Source organism: Manacus candei, unplaced genomic scaffold, assembly GCF_025592945.1.
Source record: "Manacus candei isolate 608988 ecotype Guabito, Panama unplaced genomic scaffold, ASM2559294v1 h1tg000002l, whole genome shotgun sequence".
NCBI lineage: Eukaryota > Metazoa > Chordata > Aves > Passeriformes > Pipridae > Manacus > Manacus candei.
Genome location: NW_026138050.1, coordinates 9,221,002 through 9,241,871, shown reverse-complemented (window position 1 = coordinate 9,241,871; position 20,870 = coordinate 9,221,002). Strand labels below are relative to the sequence as shown.

The 20,870-nt window shown below is 43.3% G+C and overlaps 1 protein-coding gene and 1 long non-coding RNA gene across 3 annotated transcripts; both read left to right on the top strand.

Moving 5' to 3' along the window:
• Positions 1-50: 50 nt before the first annotated feature.
• On the top strand, positions 51-2,563 carry LOC127466350 (uncharacterized). Of its 2 annotated transcripts, none has more exons than XR_007902687.1 (3): positions 51-163; positions 1,336-1,459; positions 2,155-2,563. It is a non-coding gene; the product is annotated as an uncharacterized LOC127466350 (long non-coding RNA). The 2 variants fall into 2 exon arrangements; XR_007902692.1 differs by lacking the exon at positions 2,155-2,563 and adding an exon at positions 1,554-1,962.
• A 1,933-nt stretch (positions 2,564-4,496) lies between these two features.
• On the top strand, positions 4,497-19,311 carry NDE1 (nudE neurodevelopment protein 1). Its single transcript, XM_051776814.1, has 9 exons — positions 4,497-4,553; positions 8,814-8,943; positions 9,500-9,653; positions 12,686-12,834; positions 13,159-13,295; positions 14,350-14,526; positions 15,585-15,676; positions 16,701-16,837; positions 17,937-19,311. The coding sequence occupies exons 2-9, from the start codon at positions 8,858-8,860 to the stop codon at positions 18,028-18,030; spliced, it is 1,026 nt and encodes a 341-aa protein (XP_051632774.1). The 5' UTR covers positions 4,497-4,553; positions 8,814-8,857; the 3' UTR covers positions 18,031-19,311.
• The last annotated feature ends 1,559 nt before the right edge of the window (positions 19,312-20,870 follow it).

Genomic DNA, 20,870 nt, shown 5'->3' with positions numbered 1-20,870 from the left:
GCCGCCGCGCGCCGCAAACCCGCGCTGCCGCAAAAGGCGGCTGTCGTAACACCCCGAGCCCGCCCCCTTTAGCGCGCCGGCTTTAAATGGCCCCGGGGGCGTGAGGGGAAAACACACGGGAACCTCGCGGGAACTGCCAGCCAGCGTTACAGACATGGCATCCGTGCGTATAAATGTCTAAAGGGAGGTGTCAGAGGGTGGACCAGGCTCTGCTCGGGGGTGGACAAGAGGGAACGGGCAGGAACTGATGCTCAGGAAGTTCCACCTGAACATGAGGAGGAACTTCATTCGGAGCACTGGAACAGATTGCCCAGTGAGGGTGTGGAGTCTCCCTCCCTGGAGATATTCCAGAACCGTCTGGACACAATCCTGTGCCGTGTGCTCGGGGATGACCCTGCTGGAGCAGGGAGAGGGGACCAAGAGACCCGCTGTGGTCCCTTCCAACCTTACACAGTCTGGGATTCTGTGACAACGGGGTTTCACAGAATCTCAGAGTCACAGGCTGTGGAAGCTTGGAAGGGAGTGATGGAGGAATGCAGAGTCCCCAGGGACAGAACAACACAAATCCTTATTTCCTTGACAACTAGTTGTTCAAATAGATTCGAGCAGAAACTAAAAGAGTATAAGGTTAAATAAAAACTTGGTGGTAGCTGATAGGATGGAATGTAACCTCACATTACATCAAGTGATTATAATGCCAAAACAGACACCCCCGGAGGAAATTTGTGCATGTAAATGAAAGTATAATGAACTGGACCAAGACTACCACATGTGCCATAAGACTTGCATTATATGTGTTGTGATTTAAGCCCAGCTGGAAATTAAGCACCACTCTCAACCTGCCTCTCTCCACCCAACCCTGGTGGAATGGGGAGGAGAATCAAAGTAAAACTTGTAGGTTGAGATAAGAACAGTTTAAAAACCAAACCCAAAGTGAAATACAGTAATAATTTTAAATTATAATAATAATGATATTAAAAAGGGAAAGGCAAAAAAACCCCCCAAACAAGTGATGTGCAATACAATTGCTCACCACCTGCTGACTGATACCAGACCCCCCTCCCCAAACCCAGATTGGTCCCCTTTCCAGGTAACTCCCCCCAGTTTGTATACTGGGTATGATGTTCTGTGGTGGGAATACCCCTTTGGCCCATTCATGTCACCTGGTCCCTCCCAGGTTTTTTTGTGCACCCCCTCAGTGGCAGAACATGAGACATAAAAAAACCCAAGGAGTCCTTGACTAATGATAAACACGACTTAGCAAAAACCCAAACATCAGTGTGTTATCAACACCATTCTCATTCTGATTCCAAGACTTCTCTTGTGTTTCCACAGGCACAGCCCTGTTTCAGAAGTCTCTTCCTTCAGAAGTCTGGGCTGAAGTTGTGCAACCAATCCATATCATCCAAGCTGGGCTTGTTCCTTGGCATGAGGGCAGCTGAGCCCCTCAGGGAGGGAGGTGAGTGACAGAGCTTTTTGGTGGCTCAGTATATTTTAAGTGACATCATGGTAGCAGGCTAAGCTGGCATTTTACCTTGACCTTTGCCTAACAGGCTGCAGGCAGCAGCAAGGTGAAGTCTTGGTGACAATGGTCACAGCTACAGCCACGGTTGCCCCTGCTGGTGGGGTCACTGGGGGTGTAACTACTGTGTGCCAAGGTTGTGAGTGGTGCTGTGCTCTGCTCTGCTTAACAAGCCAGTGCTATCAATGAGCATTTGACTGTTTCATCAACAGATTAGTCACTTCAAGACATCAGAAGGTTTTTAAAGTAGCGAGAATCTGTTTCTTTCTTAAGCATGTGCAAATCCATATACAGACTGCAGAGAATTATATAACATCTTTAAAGAGACAGAAATAGGTTTCATTGATGTTAAATACTTGCTCTTCAGTGATAGCAATATTTCCATGTGATATTCTAATACATGTTTGTCTCATCTTGTTATGGGTAATCCATTTGAAAAAAAAAAAGTTCAGTAGTTTACAGTAAGAATTGATGAGAAGTTCCTGTTCCATCAATAGGGTGGGTGGTTCTGTGGTGAGTTATTTAATTCTTGCAGCAAAGCAAGTATTTTTTCCCACAAGAAGGTTATTGCCAAAAGATAAGGTATTGCAACCTTACCAGAACTTACAGTCTATACATTTTTGTCCACTTAGCTTTCATGGAAGAATCAGTATGGCCTTTTCATCAAAACAACCAGCACATGAATCCTGGCACCACAAAGATCTGCCAGTTATTAATTATTAATCAGCAAACTAAATATAAATGCATAAAATAATTTCCTCTCCTCTGCTAATTTTGAAATAGCCTAGTGTTCTCGTTCTTCTGGCAAAGAAGGCAGTCAGAGTGGTTACAATAACCTTTGTTTTAAAAAGATATTTATTGCTGGTGTACAGCAGTGCCCCTCGTAGTGCCTCTGAGCCCCTGGCATTTGTTAGGGTGCTGTTACAATGTTTCAGAATTGGATGAGGGACTCTCAGCCTCCTCTGAAATCTCAGAAGTTTTGCTGTGTTTTACAAGTACTTCAAGATGAGAAATATTAAAAATAGTCAGGCATACCTTTGATATCATCTGTGAACTCACACTGTCCTCAAACATTTGCTTGAAATGTTGAAGTAAAATGTCCTTTGTCCCAAACTTGTGAACAATGTATAATTTTTTTAATTACTGGGCACATACTACAATAGCATGTGGCTTATTTCCTGCAACTTATCCAATAATAAAAACATTCTCGAGTAATGACAGAACTGCAAGTACTATTAACCCAATTTCTTAAATACATAATTTAGTTTTCTCTTCATAGTTGTATAATAGTTTGTCTCCATTTAATTCTGCTGAACATCTGACCTGAAAATATAAGTTTTACTCACCCTTTTCAGTTAAAGTTATCTTAGCTATGGACAGATTTCTTTTAGTGGAATATAGTGTGCATCCACTTAGTTGCTGTGGCAGCCTTGTTCTACAAAGTCTTTGGAACAGACATGTTCCCAGTTTAGACAAGTCTTTTCAGAGTCAGACTGTGCTCCAGGCCTGGTATTGCATCACAGCAGTAAATGAAACTGGGATTAGGACTCCTGCACGTGGCTGTCTCTCATCCAGCAGTTTGGGAAGCTGCTGCCGGGTGTGAGGTGATACTGGGTGACGCACGGCCGTGCCTGTGTGGGCTGGAGCGATACACGTGTGATAATTTGTGCTTTGGTTTTGACTCAGGAAACAAATGCCAGGCAGACTAATGAGCAAATGTTTGTGTACACGGTCGGTAGGAGCACACCTGGGCACTTGAGAAAGCCTCTGCCTACCTCTGTCCCTCTCCTGTCAGTCCTGTGTGTGAGGGCAGGGCCGGGAATCCACGGGCTGCAGTGGATGGGCTGCGGCTCTGTCCCAATGTCTGCAGGAGCTCCATTCCCCTGCAGATGCCTGCAGCTCATTTTCTGGAACGGTGACATCATGCTGAGATGTAGATGAGTGGAAGTGTCTAATATTTCATAGACTGCTTTGTCCTTGCACCATGTGCTTCAGCGACACAGAAACTTGTCCTTGTGGTTGGGAAAAGGGGACTTTGGTCTAAGGATGTTGTGCTGGCATTAAAAATAGTTACAGGTGCTGTCTCACTGCTTGCTTTTCCAGCAGAGGCTTTTGGAATTAAAAAAATAATAATAAAGTTGATGTAAAGCTTTTCCTCCTTTAGGACATTCCAAGGCAAATCATGTCTTTAAAATTATGCTGTTGCTGGCGTGTTTACACAGTTAACACCTCAGAAGATGCAGCCCCTGGTACCCACTGTAGATCCTGGAACACTGACAAAGGGGGTTTGGTGCAGCCAGGACCGGGAGCAGGACTGGGAACGGGAACAGTCAGGAACAGGATCAGGTTGGGGAACGGGAACAGGATCAGGATCAGGAATGGGAACAGGATCAGGAATAGGACGAGGATCAGGAGCAGGAATGGGAACAGGATCAGGAATAGGACCAGGATCAGGAGCAGGAATGGGAACAGGATCAGGAATAGGACCAGGAGCAGGATCAAGATCAGGACCAGGAACAGGATCAAGATCAGGATCAGGAACAGTATCAGGATCTTGAACAGGGCTGAGACAGGAATGGAATCAAGATAAGGATCAGGATCGAGATCAGGATCAGGAATGGGACCAGGAATGGGAGCAGGATCAAGACCAGGAACGGGATTGGGACCAGGACCAGGACAAAGATCAGGACCAAAGCCAAGATCAGGACAAGGATTAGGACCAAAGCCAAGATCAGGACAAGGATTAGGACCAAAACCAAGATCGGGACCAGGATTGGGACCAGGGCCAGGATCAGGACTAGGACCAGGACCGGGACCGGGACCAGGATCGGGATCAGGGCCAGTGCCCAGCCCGTGCCCGCCGCCCCCGGCGCCTTTTGAAAGTCACCAAAGTTTCCAAACCTTTCCAAACGGCGTCCCGGCGGCGCTGATTGGCGGAGCGGCGCGCGGCACGTGACCGGCAGCCAATGGGGTGGCGCTGCCCGGCGGGGGCGGAGCGGCCGCGGTGCGGGCGGTGGGAGCTGCGGGAGCGGTGAGAGCGGGGCCCGGGTCGGGAATGGGATCGGGAATGGGGGGGACAGGGACCTGGCCCCCTGCCCCTCACCGCGCCCTGCCGTGCGCACCTCAACCTCCTGCGGGGGCTGGCGGGGAGGGGAGCGGAGCGTGGGAGCCGTGCCCGCTGGTTTCGCTCCCTCCCGGCTTCGTGCTCCGCATGGGAATGGGGAGCCCCGAGCGCTGCCTCGCTGACCTCTTGGCTTGCAGCTGGAAACGTAAAGGTCAGGCGTTCCAGGAGAGAACTGCGGAGTTTGCTTAGGCAGTATCGGAGCTGCGCTGGTAACTGAGAAGGGCTGTGCTGAATTCAGCCCTTTGGCAGAGAAGAGCCCGGAGAAGCTGATAACTCTTCAGTGCTGGCCGTGGGATTCTGTAGTAATCCGTGACCTCTCCCTTTTCTTTCTCTCTTGTGGTGATTTTCTTTTGTATTGCTTAAACAAAAGAAAATAGGCCCTTGTGTTACAGGAGGACCCTTTCAAGGGGACTGTTTTAAACAAATGTAATTTTCATAGGATGGGAAAGCAACTTTTCAGGAGCACAGAGGGGGTTTGTTTTGGTTTACAGTTTGGAAAATATGTCTAACTAGGAGCTTCATCATCTCCGTCAGGGATAATTCAGTAGTATTTGTGGTACTATTTTACTTGTACTTTTTAATTACAGTATGAATTTCTTTGACTCAGACCATCAGGCATTGCTACAAAGATAGGCCAACATTGTTCACCAAGCTAAAATGTTCTTTTGTTAAAAAAAAAGTCCAGTATCAGGGTTGTTTTGAGTCCTTTGTTTTAGAACTGAAACAGAATCTAAGTTGAGGCCATCATGAGTTTGGGTGAACTCAGAGTGTGATTTCCAAATTGGAGTTCCTTCACTAGTTTTGTGTGTGGCTTTTCTTGATTTTTTTTTTTTTTTCCCCTTGGGAATTTTGCAGTTCTGCTCTCACTTGTATGAAATTGTCTCCTGCAAACATTTATGCTGTAGTATTTTTCTCCTTGCAAAAGTCCAGTCCCCACCCATGAACTCTTCCACTTCCTGCATGATGTAGTGGGTTTGTAATGCCTGGGACGAGCCCTCGTTCTGCCTGTACTCAGGAAATCTGGCCAGATGTCTCTTCTGGCTTCATGTGTGCAAAAACAAGTAAGGTGCAGCCAGTGTGTGCCTGTTACAGACTGTGACTTTCTTTCCTTGCTTTTTTCCAGTGTTTAACAAAGCATTTCTAAAACCTCCTTCACCCCCCCTTGCCCTCTCTGCTTTTGTAGTGAGCCTAGACAATGAGGAATTCCTAATTACTTTCTCTTCAGGCATTTTGCGTGTTGTCTGCAACCTGTTAAAAATCCAGCAGAGAAGGCAGCAGGGGAAAAACAGAGTCAGAGCCCTAGCCTTTTTAAAAGAAGTTTACAAAGACTTGTGTGGTTCTTGCACTCTTTTTAGACAAATTTCAGAAAAAAAATTAAAAAAGATGTAATACTTTGTCTAAAACTTGGAAATTTCTCTTCAGTTTAGGTTTCTATTTTGCATCTTCATTTAGTTTGAAATTCCCTGTGAACTAAGATGTAGTGCAGGTGTACAGGGAAACTAATAGGTCGTGTGTGTTGCAGGCAGAAAACATTTGCCTGTGGCTCTGGAATAAGTACCAGTCCACAGTCCTTCCATGTATTTGCAGTTCAACAATTAATTTTAAATTACAAGTACTATTTAGTAATGGTAACCATGAAACAGAGTGTACTCTTAATGGATGACACCCTCAGTGGGTCAATAATCTCATGTTTACAAAGACATCCCTAGAAACCGGAGGGCACGGCACCTTTTGTGCTTCTGTGAACGTTAACAAGGTGAAAGTGTTACAGATCTTGTGGCTCAGTTAAGGGAAGTTCTTCTCTATGTGACCAGACAATCTTAGAAAATGTGAATTAGTACTGTTTTTAACTTCTTCCAAAGTGCAGTATAAAAACACAAGTAAAAGCCAGATACGAGCATATTCAAGGTTTTGAGGACGATGGGAGCTGTGTCTTTTGGTTCCAAAAGGTTGTTTGAAAGCTTTTGGGAGCAAGATGTTTTGCGCTACACCTTTATCTTGTCTGAATTATTTTTGTGGACTGTCCAAACACAGATATGGGATTTATTATAACTTTTTGGATTTTTTTCTTTGCAAGTGTGCTGCAGGGATTGGGGGATATGTGTATACAGTGCTTTGAGCATAAGAACGTGCTTATTAACATCAAAGACACTTTCAGTTCACTTAAAAATAACAGAGTAGATGTGTCATAAACTATCCTAGGTCAAGAATGTTAATTACGCTTGGTCGTTATTTCCTTTTTAATGGTCAAGAGTACTATTTGGAAAATCACTCCTCCTTACTCATACTCCTTTTCCTCTCTTTTTTTTTTCCCCAGTTCATACTTCTTTAAATACAGAGACCAGCAGCCTTGAGACTTCATGCTGGAAGTGTGTCAGTACAGCACACAGTGGTTTTGCTTGTGAGAAGGAAGACATGTGGCTTTGTCTAATGAACGTTTTGTGTCGAACGATTATAAAAACTAAAGCTTAGTAACTTTTCCCCTCACCTGGCAGCTCCCTTTCTAAATAATATTGTGATTTCTGTGAGTGTGTAGCTGACACTGTGCATTGAGGTGTGTGGGCACAGCCCACTCAGCTGTGACGATGTGCTCAATAATCTGATAATTGCTGGGCTGGGAGAAGGGCTGTGTCATTGCTTGGTAAGAATTGGACTTTAGATTGCCAGACTACTTAGGGTACTTGATACTCTTGTCTGTAGGAGAGGTAAGAACTCCTTTGGTTTCTCTCAGTGGAGTTATTAGATAGATGGCTGTTAATCCTGTTTACACCAGGGGATTTTTTGGAGGAGAAAATCTTGACGCAGTTTATAAATAATTTTTTTCCATTGAATTAAAGAGATGTGCAGTGGATGCACATTTTCTTTAGCTATGACAGTAAGAATAGAAGGCAGGGCTGACATCTAAGTGGTCTTTGAAGGCTTTGGCTGTCTTTCTCTCCTTGTTCCATCAGGATTACTTCTTGGAAATGTTTTGCTCCGTAGAACTGAAGCAGAAACTTTGTAGAACTGTGTTCCTTCAGTTATTAGATTTCAGTGATACAGTTTTCTGACAACTGCATTGTCATTAATTGTTCAATTCCACCTTTATTTGCCTTTCTTGATCCAATTTGGTTTCTCTTAAATTGTCTGTGTGGAATCTTTGCCACACCCAGGGTTGGACATGGGCAGATTATGCAGAGCACTAGGTTTGGTGTTTCTCTGTTGTTAAGACTAAATATAAAATGTTATAAGACTCATATAAAATGATATTTGCTACTGATCCATTTATTAGAGTTCATCATGCACATCATAGGGCATTTATTTAGTTGTGTTGTTTTGATCCTTAAGTCTTCAAGTGGGAGTGACCACCCTGAGGTTCCTGATTCTCCTGTGGCTCTTTATGTGTCATTCCCATTTGGGACTGTGTCCTGTGACTGGGTTTATGCTGGCACAGGGACAACTGGATGGTCTGGATTGCACACTGGGTTGCTGCAATCTATCTGCATACCTAACCCAGCCAGGTGCTATTCTGCAAAACCTCTGGGGAGCTTTTATCCTCCTTCCTCTGGGAATTTCAAGAGCTCCCTTCTCCCATGGCTCTCTGAGGTATCCATATGTATTGTAGCTTTCAGCCATACATGGGTTGTGATATTTCAGATTTAAAGGTGGGTAGCTTTGTCTGTGTTGACCTAGGGAGAAATTTTTCATGTGTCCAGCAGTTCTGTCCACAAAAAGCTTTACATGTTCCTGGAAATGTTAACAGAGGAAATCAGTATCTCTGAGTACCTTATCTGTGTCTCTTTAAAGTTTCTGTTTAATTTCATGCTAAGTGTCTTTAGGGTTGTTGAATTGCAGTGTCTTGGAGCTGAAGCTGTGCCTGAGATACCTTCTTTGCCTTTTGTTCTCTGTGCATTGGCACAGCTGCAGCTCAGGTTGGGGTTTGGTGCTCTGTGCTGTGCAGTCCGAGGGTGTGGAAGGTGCTCATGGCTGGGGATGTGGGGAAAGGGACCCAGTGACTCAGCAGGGGTTCTTTCCCATTTATGGTCTATCTGACAGAGTCCTGACAAGGCTGATCTTTAGTTTGGTCTCCAGGCAAGCAGTGACTGTGGGGGAGGAGGGATGTTGTGCTCTGCAGCAACAAGGACTGGGGTAGCTCACTGCCTTAGGCTCGACTCTTTAATTTTCCAGGGAGGGAAAAATGAAACAGGAGTTTTAAACTTTGAGAACTCATCATGGAAGACTCAGAAGAACATCACTTCAGCTCAGTGGAGGAGGAAACCAGATACTGGAAAGATTTGGCTATGAAGTACAAGGAGTGGTAAGGCACTGGCTTCCTTCATTGGATAGGGTGCATGACACTGCGTGCAAAGATGTCAACCACGTGTTCAGACCTTTCATTGCTCCTTGTTCAGCTTGCCAGAGGATTGTTTCAGTAGAATTGTTTTCAAAATATGAGAGTACATTTCCTTCCATCTTTCTCTCTGTTACTCACTTTTTATTGCTAATCAATAATGGCTTTGCTCGTATTTCCAAATAAATAACTGAACTGAATAACAGATTAAATGTGCAGATGGCAGGGGACAAATTACAAGCTAAAGGGATGCCATGGGTCTTCAACACCTATAGTGTGAAGACAGACTTTGGGATTTTTCTGTTTATTTGGGATTTTTTAATTTGTTTACAAGTTCACATGCTTTCCATGCTCGATTAGGAAACGTTTGCATATAATTCTCTCTTCCTATTGAATAGATATGTTGGAGAAGGGCACAGAGCCTTCTATGTTAAGGGGCAGTATTTTTTTTACCTTGAGTGAACAAGAGATATTTTTTTCGTTGTTCATTGTGATGAGCTCTGTTGCTGGAATTGCTCTCTAGTGTTGAGAACACACAGGAGGAACTGCGTGAATTCCAAGAAGGGAGTCGAGAGTATGAAGCTGAACTGGAGACTCAGCTGCAGCAAACTGAGTCCAGAAACAGAGACCTCCTGTCAGAAAACAACCGCCTGCGGATGGAGCTGGAGTCAGTGAAGGTAAGAGGGGCTGCTGCCTATAGAATGTGTACATCCAGAGTGCAGAGGTGTGGGACAGGCACGTGCAGATTCAGCCTGGCTTGTGGAAAAGCTTCAGCATTACCAAGAAACTGAACAGAAAACTGCAGAAAGGAAAAGCTTGAAAAAATTAAGAAATACCAATGTGATTTCTGCTTTGAGGGTTCTGGATTCCCTGGTGGTGTTCCTGCACCCCTGTTCACAGGTTGTGGCTTTGTGTCAGGATAGATTTCAGATGGGAGGAAATTGTTCACAGTAGAGTGGAGACTAAGCATGAACATAACAGAGCTGCTGCTCTATTCCTTCTTCTGTCTGTTTAATGCTTTTGTTCGCAGCTTTCTTGCTGTCTGCATTACACAGGCACAGATAATATTGCAGAACAATCAAAACACAAACACTGCAGCTGTGTTTTTGCATTACCTAAGAAAACTCAGAAGTTTTAAACCCTTTTTACATAGTCATTTATTTATTATCTGGCATTCCAGATAAGCTGGGAAGCAGCAGCTAGTGGGTAACCCATAGAACTGAGAGTCATAAAACAGTTTCAGTCCTGGTTTTTTTACTGAATCTATCAGTACTTGGGGAAAAATAAGTTGTCCTCTTTTACACTTGGTTGGCCTTCTGTGAATTGAAGAACCAGCAGGAAGGCATTAACTTCCAGAACTATAAAATATAAAGGATATGAACTTATTGAGATGGAACTTCTTACCATAGTGACTTAAGAAATAATGAAGCTATCTAGGGTATGTGGAGTGATGAGTGCCTCATTTCAGTCTCATCAAAGGTGCTGCTAGTCCTCTGTGCTGGTTGGCAGGTTTAGGAAATACTACTGTATTTTTTAAAATTTGGAAAAAAATTGTCACTGAAATTGGTGTGCCTTTTCAAAGTTTGATTCTAGGCCTTTTGCTTACAGATTGAGTTATAGCCACTCAAGAAACACTACACAGTATTTTGTAGGGCTGGGTCGATCTCTGTGGAAGCAGAGATTAATGTAATTACACTTCTACTCAGTTGGATGCAATAATGAGCTAATGGGAGTGAAGGTATTTGTATAAGGGATTAATCACTGGATGAATCCGTGTTTGCAATGCCTTTTGTTTAAACTGTTTTACAAATTACTGTCTGAAGGAAATACTCTTAAATTTGAGGCAGATATCCTGTCCCTCTAGCACCAACTTAGCAATTCTCCCCCCCTGCTGCTTTTTGATAGCAAGACCTCCAAAGTTTGCTTCTTGTATTTGTTATGTTGCATTGATCTTTGTTCTTGTTGTTGAAGTGACTGAGCAGTATTGAATGTCGTGTGTGTTGTATTGGTCTGCTGTTCCACATAGCCACATAAACCTATGGAAGCTGATGGGTTTGGGGAGAAGACAAAAGTTGGACAAAAATAAAGCCTATAGTTCATTGGATGGAAGAGTGTGTAGACTGTTTTCTTTCTCTAGAGTAGCTGGGATGAGAGGAAGGGACAATGGACCAGCCAAAGCAGTTCGGAATGAAAATAGTAGGAAACAACATATAACTCAGAAAGTGAAGGGTAGCCATATTTGAGAAAATCTGAAATTATTCTTCATAGTAGATAAACGTATTTTGCTTGAAATAAACTATTTAACAATTGGCTATTCATGCAGCCTGAAAACTGCAGTAACAGCCTGTGGTGAAGGAACAGAGCCACCATTGAGGGCCAGATCAGCTGATAGTTTATTACAATTGGCTAAAAACAAAGACCCAGACCTTGCAGCTCTGGTCTTTTATCTGAATCAATTCAAGAGCAAAGCATTTATCTCAAAGCTATTGAGCAGCAGTGTTAACTGAGCCCATCAAGGGTTGGTGTCTGCATCTAGGTCAGCACTGGTGAACTTTGCCAGGCCCACACAGCTTGTGGCTTTGAGCTTACCAGCCTAATGTGTGTGTGCTTGCTCCCCCCTCAGAAACCAGTGGTCACACTACTTAAAATCTAATGGAAATAATGCTTTGGAGGGTTTGTTTAGAGAGTCCTGAGTAACTAGTTGGAAGTAATCTGCCTCTTGGAGGCTCTTAACTGAGCTTCAGAGATCCAGAATTATAGCAGTGTCACCACACTGTAATAAAATAATTTCTTAATTGAGAATGGGTATCTCTTTCCCTCCTCCTTGTCTGTGCATTTATGTGCTAAAATAGCTTTCTTCAAATTACCATTCCCTAGACTGTATGCCGTGGTTTTCAAATTCCAGTGCATGCATTTGTTTTCAGTGACTTCAAGTGTTTTGTACTTAAATTCGGGATGGAGAGCACTTCAGGAATGCTGCTTATACAGCAATCTTGGCATGTTGAAGTGGTCTGATAGCAAGTTGGTGGAGTATAAAGTGCCATAATAGACAGTGTACTGTGAAGCTTTCCCTGTCACGTGCTGTGGAACTAACCCCATATACAGTGGCAGTGCAGGAGAGAGAGATCTAATGTAGAAGCTAAGCCTTCCTCTTCGCCTGTGCCTCTCTTAAGTGTGCCCTTGTATACATGCTATGAAGGGAGACAGAGTTTGGTTTAGGTTCACATCCAAAGTATAACTCTGAACCTGCTTTGGGCTAATAAAACCCTGGGGGAAATGCAGAATCTTGCTGATTCCACAGCAGCATGTGACAGTGTCACACTTGGATTTTTTTTTTCTTGTTATTTTGGCTCATAAGTACTTCATGTCAGAGTTGAAAATTCTCTTGCATACTACTTTGTGTATTGCTAAAACTCTTGGGGCTCAGAAATTATGCTGAGTTGTGCTGTCTGGGAGGGGCAAGGAATGGCCCTGAGTTGTGATGATCAGGGAATGTTCCCCAGCACTGTTGTTGGATAAGGAGTGCCAGGAAGAGCTCTTGGCTGCTGGCAGCTCAAAAGTATGTGAGCAATTGGCTTTGTTGGAATTTTATCGTATCTAAAGGGATAAAAAACTTCAGAACATCTGCCTTTAAAGGAGCTCAGACAAGGGCACAGAAAGAGAACATTTGCTAAGTACCTGGTGTGCTGTTTGATTTGCCTTTGATTAGGAAAAGATTGAAATGCAGCATTCAGAAGGATACAGGCAAATCTCTGCGCTGGAAGATGACTTGGCACAGACAAAAGCTATTAAAGATCAGCTTCAGAAATACATTCGAGAACTTGAGCAAGAAAATGATGACTTGGAAAGAGCAAAAAGGTGACCCATTTTCTGTGTTTTCTTTTTCTACCTCTGTTCTGTCCTGAGGTGGAAAACAGCTGTTTGTGGTACTGTGCTCATTAGCATGGCCATTCTGAACTAATCACTGAAGAGATTGATAGCATATGGGAAATGTGATAAATTTATTTTTCCCCTTCTACTCCTCCCACTGCACTCTTTCATATCTTACCAGCTAAAATAAAAAATAATAATAAAACAAAGCAAACCAAACAAAAATGCAACAGTATCCCTTTTCTTCTCAGTGAGGACATCCTCTGTGTTCTTGAAGGATCTGGTAGTAACATCTTGTGCACTCTTTTTCAGAGCCACTATAATGTCTCTGGAGGATTTTGAGCAGCGTTTAAACCAGGCTATTGAAAGAAATGCTTTTCTGGAGAGTGAGCTGGATGAGAAGGAAAACCTTCTGGAGTCTGTGCAGCGCCTGAAAGATGAAGCTAGAGGTTAGACAGAAATTACCTGTGTCTTTCCCTTGGCCCCCTCCTGGCTTGTAGCTGTTCAGTCCTCTCTATATATCTCAGAGCTTGGTTTTTAAGTTTACATCTTTAAAACCTGCTATCTGAAATGTAGAAGCAAGTAAGGAAACTTAAGACTGTTCCACCTCCACTCCTTGAACTCCTGACCTTGTTCCAGAGCAGATCACAGCAACAAAAGTCTGTTCCAGCCTTCTCCTAATCTGTGGTCGTGCTTCAGGGCCTTAGGGAGTTGAAAAGAGCCAGTCCAGCTGGGGCATGTGCTGGTCTGGCTGCCTGTAACACGTGAAGGTCAGCTTTAATATGCACTAACCTTATTGTTTCCTGGCCTGTTAAAAGGGGAGTCAGTGAAGCACTAATAGGGAAGTAAAACAGGAGGGCTGTGACTGACTTTTGGTTGCCTTGGAATAGCCTCACGTGCTGGCTTCTTGATAACTGTCAATAAGGCTGGGTGAGAAGAGAGAGTCCTTGGAGCTGGAGAAATGTCTATTTTCAGAACTTGGATTCTGTGCCCTTGACTGGTATCCATAATCTACAGCCAGGCTGTGGGACAGAAGTGCTCCATCCCTTGGTGAGATAACTGTGTAGCTTCCACCTGGCCTCAGCTCAAGTTTTTTTCATGTGGAAACCAGGCTAGAAAGGAGTACAGTAGGTGGGATCTCAGCCTTGCAGGGAGCTGGAGTGTAGCCAAGGTGTGCCAAGTTGCTGAGCCTCAGACTTGATGTGCCTCTGCTTGCTAGCCTGTAACTTTGGGAAAGGAGTTAATTCCCTGTCCCTAGGGGAGCCTTGTAAAGAGTATGAAAATGAAAGCCAGGTAGTAGCAACTGAGCTAATAATACCAAAACATCTTGAGCCACAATCCTGGAAAGGCCTGTAGTTATCATCCAGATTTTGAAGGTACGCCTGGAGTAGTCTTTACAAGCATAAGTGACTTCACTTCCATGAGGAGAAAAGTCTTTTGAGCAAAAGATTATCTGGGTGGATACATACTCCAAAGGCTTGCTTTGTGTTGCTTCCTTCACAGACCTGCGCCAGGAGCTTGCAGTGCAGCAGAAACAGGAGAAACCCAAAACACCGATGCGGGCGACCCTGGACGCAGAAAGAACAGACACTGCAGTTCAGGCTTCCTTGTCTGTGCCTTCAACCCCCTCCCTGCGCCGGACACCCGTCAGCATCCCCACCCCTGGGACGTTTAGGAGAGGTGACTGACAGGGAACCAGAAATACTATTTGATGCTCTCGTTTTCACTATAGTTTGTGGTGAAAGGAGGAATGAAAAGAAGGGAAGAGGGTTGAGTGTTTCAGTTAAATACACCGTAATCCAATCCCCATGGTCTCCGTATTCATAGACTGATTTTTGGAGTTTATTTGTGGGCTATTCATTTCCATTTGACTTGCACTGTCCAGTAATAATAATTGTGAGGGGTAAGATGAGCTATTGGGACTTTACTGTTGGTTCACAACTGTCCCAGAGATGTTGGTCTAATTTAGGGGAAAGGTTTTAAAAGCCTGTGTGATCTTTTAATGTCACACTCACGTTACTTGAATTGTCTTCTCTGAGAGAGTAAGTGCTCTTTGAGAGAGACTTTTTTTTCTCTCTGGAACAGCAGAACACTGACAAATCATCCAATCTGTCTTTACTAAATATCTCTACTTTCAGGTCAATTATATTGTTACTTGTTTTTTGTGAGCATTGATTGTTTCTATATTTCAAACCTCTCACACTAATTCTCCTTAATTTAAAAACCAGAAATGTGTGTAACTGTGTTCATGCATAAAGTGCAGGGAGTTGTACTGTCACATTCTGATGATTTGATATTATAGCTCTGAGCACTAACAAAGTTTGTGGACTTCAGTATCCTTAACCTAAAATGATATGCTTTGTGTGAAGGAATTATTGTTTCTGTAGAAGTGAGATGATTTGGAGATTTGTACTAAAATGGTAAATGATGATCCTCTGGGAGGACACATCCCTCTGGTCCCACTGCAGCAACAGAGACAGAGCAGGCTGGTAGAACAGATCTCTAGAAACCAAGCCACAACATGTCTAGAGACTTCATCTTAGTGTAATGAGCTGTCTCAGGAAGGCAGTGCTTCATATTCCTAATGGATATGAAAGATCTGGAGGTGAGATACAAAAAGGTGAGGATATTGCTGTTTCCTCTGCTCTGTATGTCGATGTCAGGCTGTCTTCTGACTTCCAGTGTCAAAGCTTTTTTTTTTTTTTTAAATGAGTAACGTTCTTTAACCTGCCCTGCAGGTCTGGAGGACAGTTATGGTGCAACCCCTCTCACACCTGCTGCAAGAATATCTGCACTTAATATTGTGGGAGACTTGCTGCGAAAAGTGGGGGTGAGTGATTTCCTGCCAGCCAAGGCTCCTGGAGAGGTGGAGCTGTTGGAAACTGCTGCCAGCACTATTTGTGCTGCTGTTCAGGGGAGACTGGAAAGAGTCTCCTGCTCCCAGGTCAGCTAAGCGTGGCCTTGAAATTGGCCTGGACTTCGTATGTTTCTGACCAACCCCCAAATAAAGAGGGACTTTGCTCTGCTTTTCTAAGTTCTAATCCAGGTGGGGATAAAATCTCCTCTACAAATTTCTGTAAGTGCACGTACAGAAAGAGTAAATTGGCATGAGGAAATTAAGAAAGGATCTGCTCCTGGAAAAGACAGAGATGAAAGAAGGCTGGTGCCTGCTGTCCAAAGGGCTTCTGCCGAAGTTTGCCTTGAGAGCCCAGTAGTCTTTTGAGCAAGGCCTAATGTCCTATTAAGCTATAGTTTGATATTTAAGGTGATGCTGATGATGGAAGTTATCCCATGACTCCTGTTTTCTTCCTTGTCCCTTGGTGCTGTGTTGTTACAAGCATTTGTATGACTGCTGGGCTGAGCTGCAGAACTGATACAGCTGAAAAGTAACTCACAATAAATGTGGAGTGATCTAGGAAGGGAGCATGTGGTGGAGAATAGGGTATCTCTGACTCAGTTCCCTCTGGTGTACCACTTAATACATACAGCCTGCTGTGTGTCTAGGGAAGCAGATAGTTCAGATGAACATTTAGTAATCTGAAAAGTGATGCCTTTAAGGAAGATGTCAAAATCTCCCTGAGGAAGCTGAAGATTTTGTGGTTCTGTTGGTAAAGAGCATCAGCTCCCTACAGAAACAGAGATTTAGCTTTAGAGAGATGACTGTTTTCCTCTCTTCAGAAATTCAGAACTCATGTGGCACTGGGGTCAGCAGGTTCCACCACTGGACAACTCATTCTTAAAGAAAGAAAAAAGCCCCCAAACCCACACACTTAATGCAGTTTTGGTGTGCCACAATGCCGTCTTCTGAAATAGAAGGGTGAATCTGACACTTGTCTCATGTGTGGTTAAATTAGGCTTTGGAGTCCAAACTTGCATCTTGCCGAAACTTTGTGTATGACCAGTCTCCAAACAGAACCTCGGTGTCCATGTACATGAACAGAGATGTCCTTGAAACGCGCCTGAGCCCTCACCCGCCTCTGTGTGACACGGGGTGAGTGCTGCTCTCTGCTGGTGTCTGACAACTGCTGGTGTTAGAACTTAGGGCCTGGTGTTTAGTATTGAATCTTTGTTTTGGTAGAGACAGATTTGTTTCCAGAAGACGTGAAATTCGGTTTTTCAGGATTAGGATTTGAACATTTCACATCAGTTTAAAATTGGAATCGCTAGTTGTCAGATTTCAGAGATTAGCTGAAATCAGGTTTTGAATACCACAAATTCGAAGCAAATGCAAGATGTGTTTTATTATAAACCAGTGTTTAAAGGGGACAAACTCCAACAGAGGAGCTCTTACTTATTGGCTCAATTTGTTTTGTGCTTGAAGTTCTTGTACAAGTGATGTCTCTGGAATGTTTTGGCATGTAGGGACTTATCCCTTATCACAATTAAAACTCTCATTAATGGGAGAACTGGAGAAAAGATAAATCATAGGTCCACTCAGTCAGAACACTTTACAGTTGCTAAGATATGTTTTCAAGGAGCAGCTGACGGGAAGTAACGTTATTCAACTTAAACATTTCTCTGAATGCTTGAACTGGTTGTCTTATTTTAAACAAATGAAGAAAAATCAGCAAGGTTATCACAAATTACAGTTCAGTGTCTGCTTAAACCCTGACAATCTTGTACTGCACATTCTTTTGATTCTTTTTAAATTAAGTACCAATAGTACAGTTTGTTCCAGACTTAATTATTCATCTAGACCCTTGCACTGTGAGTACTGGTTTGTCCTGTCACCCAGTGCCCAGTGTTGTCGTGTGGAAAGAGTGTTCCACGTAGAACTATCTATCCAAGGGGAGAAACTTCATGGAATTTCCTACAAGAAAGCCTCAGGGGCTTACTTATTCATGCATCTGATTATATATCTACTGCTGTAATGCTAGAACTGAAATTCCAACACCTGTAAAAGATAGTGCTTGCTACTCGAAGGGAAAGAGCTCTGTGTTACAGTGGAAACTCAGCCCACTTAGTGCTCAGAGTGCTGTTCTTTCATCTGTTGTTTCTCAAGCTGAGTGGTGTGCTCTGGAAGTGAGCAGTTGTTTTGAAGTTGGTTACACTGAGCAAGAAATGCACCAACTCCTATTTTGTGTTTGCAGGTTAGCGAAACGCCTGGAGTTTGGAACACGGCCTTCAAATATTCCAGGACCAATGAGCCATCCCTCACAAAGTGTTGTCAAGATGCTGCTATGAAAAGCCTGGCTGGCTTTGGAAAAGGAAAAGAAAATGTATATTTCAAACTTTAGTTTTAAAGAGAATATCAATGAGCAAACAGGCAGCAGTCTCAGGGTAGGTGAGAACTGAACACAGAGCTACAATTGTCCTCCTGTGGCCTTGCCCAGTCTGGTGGGTGGGTAGTGTGACAAAGCAATGCTGCCTGGCACTGCAGGACTGAGAATTGCTTCCTGCATCAGCTGCTGTAAATAGCTCCTTGAAGGTTGCTTCTTTTGACACTGCCAAAGCCACTGCCCTTCTACCTACAGCAGAGACAGTATTCCCTATGCATCCCCTCAGGCTTTGGCTTTTGGTGTTAATACAGCACCAGGGTGTTCTGGCTTGAATTCTGCTTTCTATCGTGGGTGTTGTGTGCTGCAGTCACCCAAATCAGGGGAGTGTTTTTATGTGGAGAAAGGTGTATTTCTGCAGGGAAGCTGCTCAGCTCCTTGTGGGATATTTTGGTCCTAATGTTGCTGCACAAACCCCTGGCTCTGTAGTGGCAAGATGTTCCTGTAAGCAATGATTTGCCACTAAGAACAGGTCATGGTTAAATGTGAGACATTCCCAGTGCTGAGTGCTCAGGAGATCCCAGAGCAAGGTGAGGAACTTGAGAGTGACTTAACATATCTTTTTTCTTTCTGACCCATAAAGTCTAGCAGTTGTAGGAAGCCAGAGACCTGATTAAGTTTCTAGTTCTAACATCTTGACAGATGGGTTTTACTGCTTTACTAACTTCCCTTTATTAATGTGCCTTGGGTGTTAGTGATTTTTCTCTTGTTTTATTTTTCTATGCGAATATATGCTTTCAGCTGTTACTAATATAGATATGGTTTTTTTAATCTGAAAAGTCTTTTATGCTAGACAAGTGTATATGAGTAGAGAATTATTTTTAAATTGTTTTTTTCCCCTGTAGAATATTACTGCATTTGAATTTGTTTTTCAAATGGAGTAGGTTCACTCACAGTGTTGATGTATTTTATGGAAGCCTCTACTTGCAAAAGTAATCATGACTAAACAATTTTTATGGTGTTTTTTGGGGGGGGATGGGGAGAGCTTACTTGACAAAAGAATACATAAATGGGTTTGGTGTTTTTTTGGGTTTTGTTTGTTTGGGTTTTTTTTAAGAAAATGCTGTGAAAACAGCCACTGATGCATATTTCTATGGAATATGAAATAACCACAGATCATTTCCATTCTTCAGTCCACCTACAAAGTTGGCTTAACTGGGGAGCAGAATAAAGTTTATTTTGAATGCTAGTTGTTGATGCATTTTGAGTTTTTCTTGCAAGTTGTTACTGTGGTTTATACAGAGGTTTGCTACCAGTTTCTCATCTGTTTCTGATCAATTAAGAGATATTGTTGATTTTGCTGAATCACGCAAAGATTTTCCTACATATCTTTCTTCTCATTCTTTCCTACCCTAAGGAATGTAAATATTGCCATAGCTAAAGATTCCTCTGGAATTTAAAGTGCTTACCATTGGCATTTCTCTCTCTTAAAATCTTTAACTCAGAATTTTTGTCCTCTCACGCTGTTGCAGTTGGACAAGGGGCAATGCTATTGATAATCATCAAAATAATTTAGTCCAGAACAGTTGCCTTTGTAATGGTACAGAGAGGAACTTTTATTTGGGAGAGGAACTTTTAGTTCAGCTGCTGTTGCAGAAGGATACTTTCCTTTCTGTGGTGTTACCAAAGCAACTCTGACTCCCTGTTTTGTCACAAGCTTTGTGGAAGAGGGACTGGAACCTGAGTTTCTGAAGTGGTAGGGCAGTGCTTTGACCATCAGACCAAATGTCTACCATTGTGCTTGTGGATTTTCTAAAAGAATTCCTCTTGGAAGGGTTCCATGTTCAGTTTGATGGTTCTGCCTCAAGCATTGGTGCTTCAGACCATTTTATATGGAGTCTGACTTGCTTGGTCTCCTTGTTCCCACATGCAGGCTCCCAAAGTGTGTTTAACAGCCAGCTCTCAGGCATCTTTACAGAGCTGGGCTGTGTGCCTGAGCAAGCAGTGAAACAGTCTTATGTGAAGCTCCTCATCCCCCTCTGCTGCAACTTGTCATCTTAGTTGCTCTAAATGGATTCCTCTTTACTCTTTCATGAGCAGAGACAATTCTCTGGGCTCTGAATTCTGCTGGCTAAACGGTGCCTAGCATGAATCTCCAGTTTGTGATCTCTGTACCTTCTGGAACAATGCTTAGATTTAGAAGATGATTGCTTTAGCTGTCAAGGTGGATGTTTTTGCATGATTTGCTCTCCCTGTGGTCACACTGCTTAAGGTTCACTTGCTGTTCAATCGAAGGCATCAAGTAAGTTCTGCACTCTATTTAGAGTCATTTTACATCCTACTTTGCTGTGTGTGGCTCCCTACTGCCCCACTGTGACCACAAAGCTGCTGCTGTCTGAAAGTGCTTGAGCTGCATGGCTTTGTGGTAGGTCCTGGTAATTCTCAGGAGTAGGTTGTGGTCTTGTTGAAGTGCTCCAAAAATAAAAAAAGTAATTGTGTGCTGATCCCTTAATGCAGAACAGCTTGGTGTGGATCCCTGCATTCAGTGTGAGCTGCTGTTTATGTTTTCAGCCTGTGTCAGAGGCTTTAGCTGGAAGTATTTCTACACAAAGCAGACATCAAGGGTGGATTCAGTTGCCTAAAGACAGACACTTAGGGTCCAGTCTGCTTTCCAGCTCCTGCAGGTCCGGTGTCATGTCTGTCAGCCTTTGGGTACATTCATGGGCACCACCATGTGTCCCTGAGGTAATCAAACCTTTCCCTAGCACTTCACATCATCTTACTTCCAGCTCAGTGTACATACTGTTT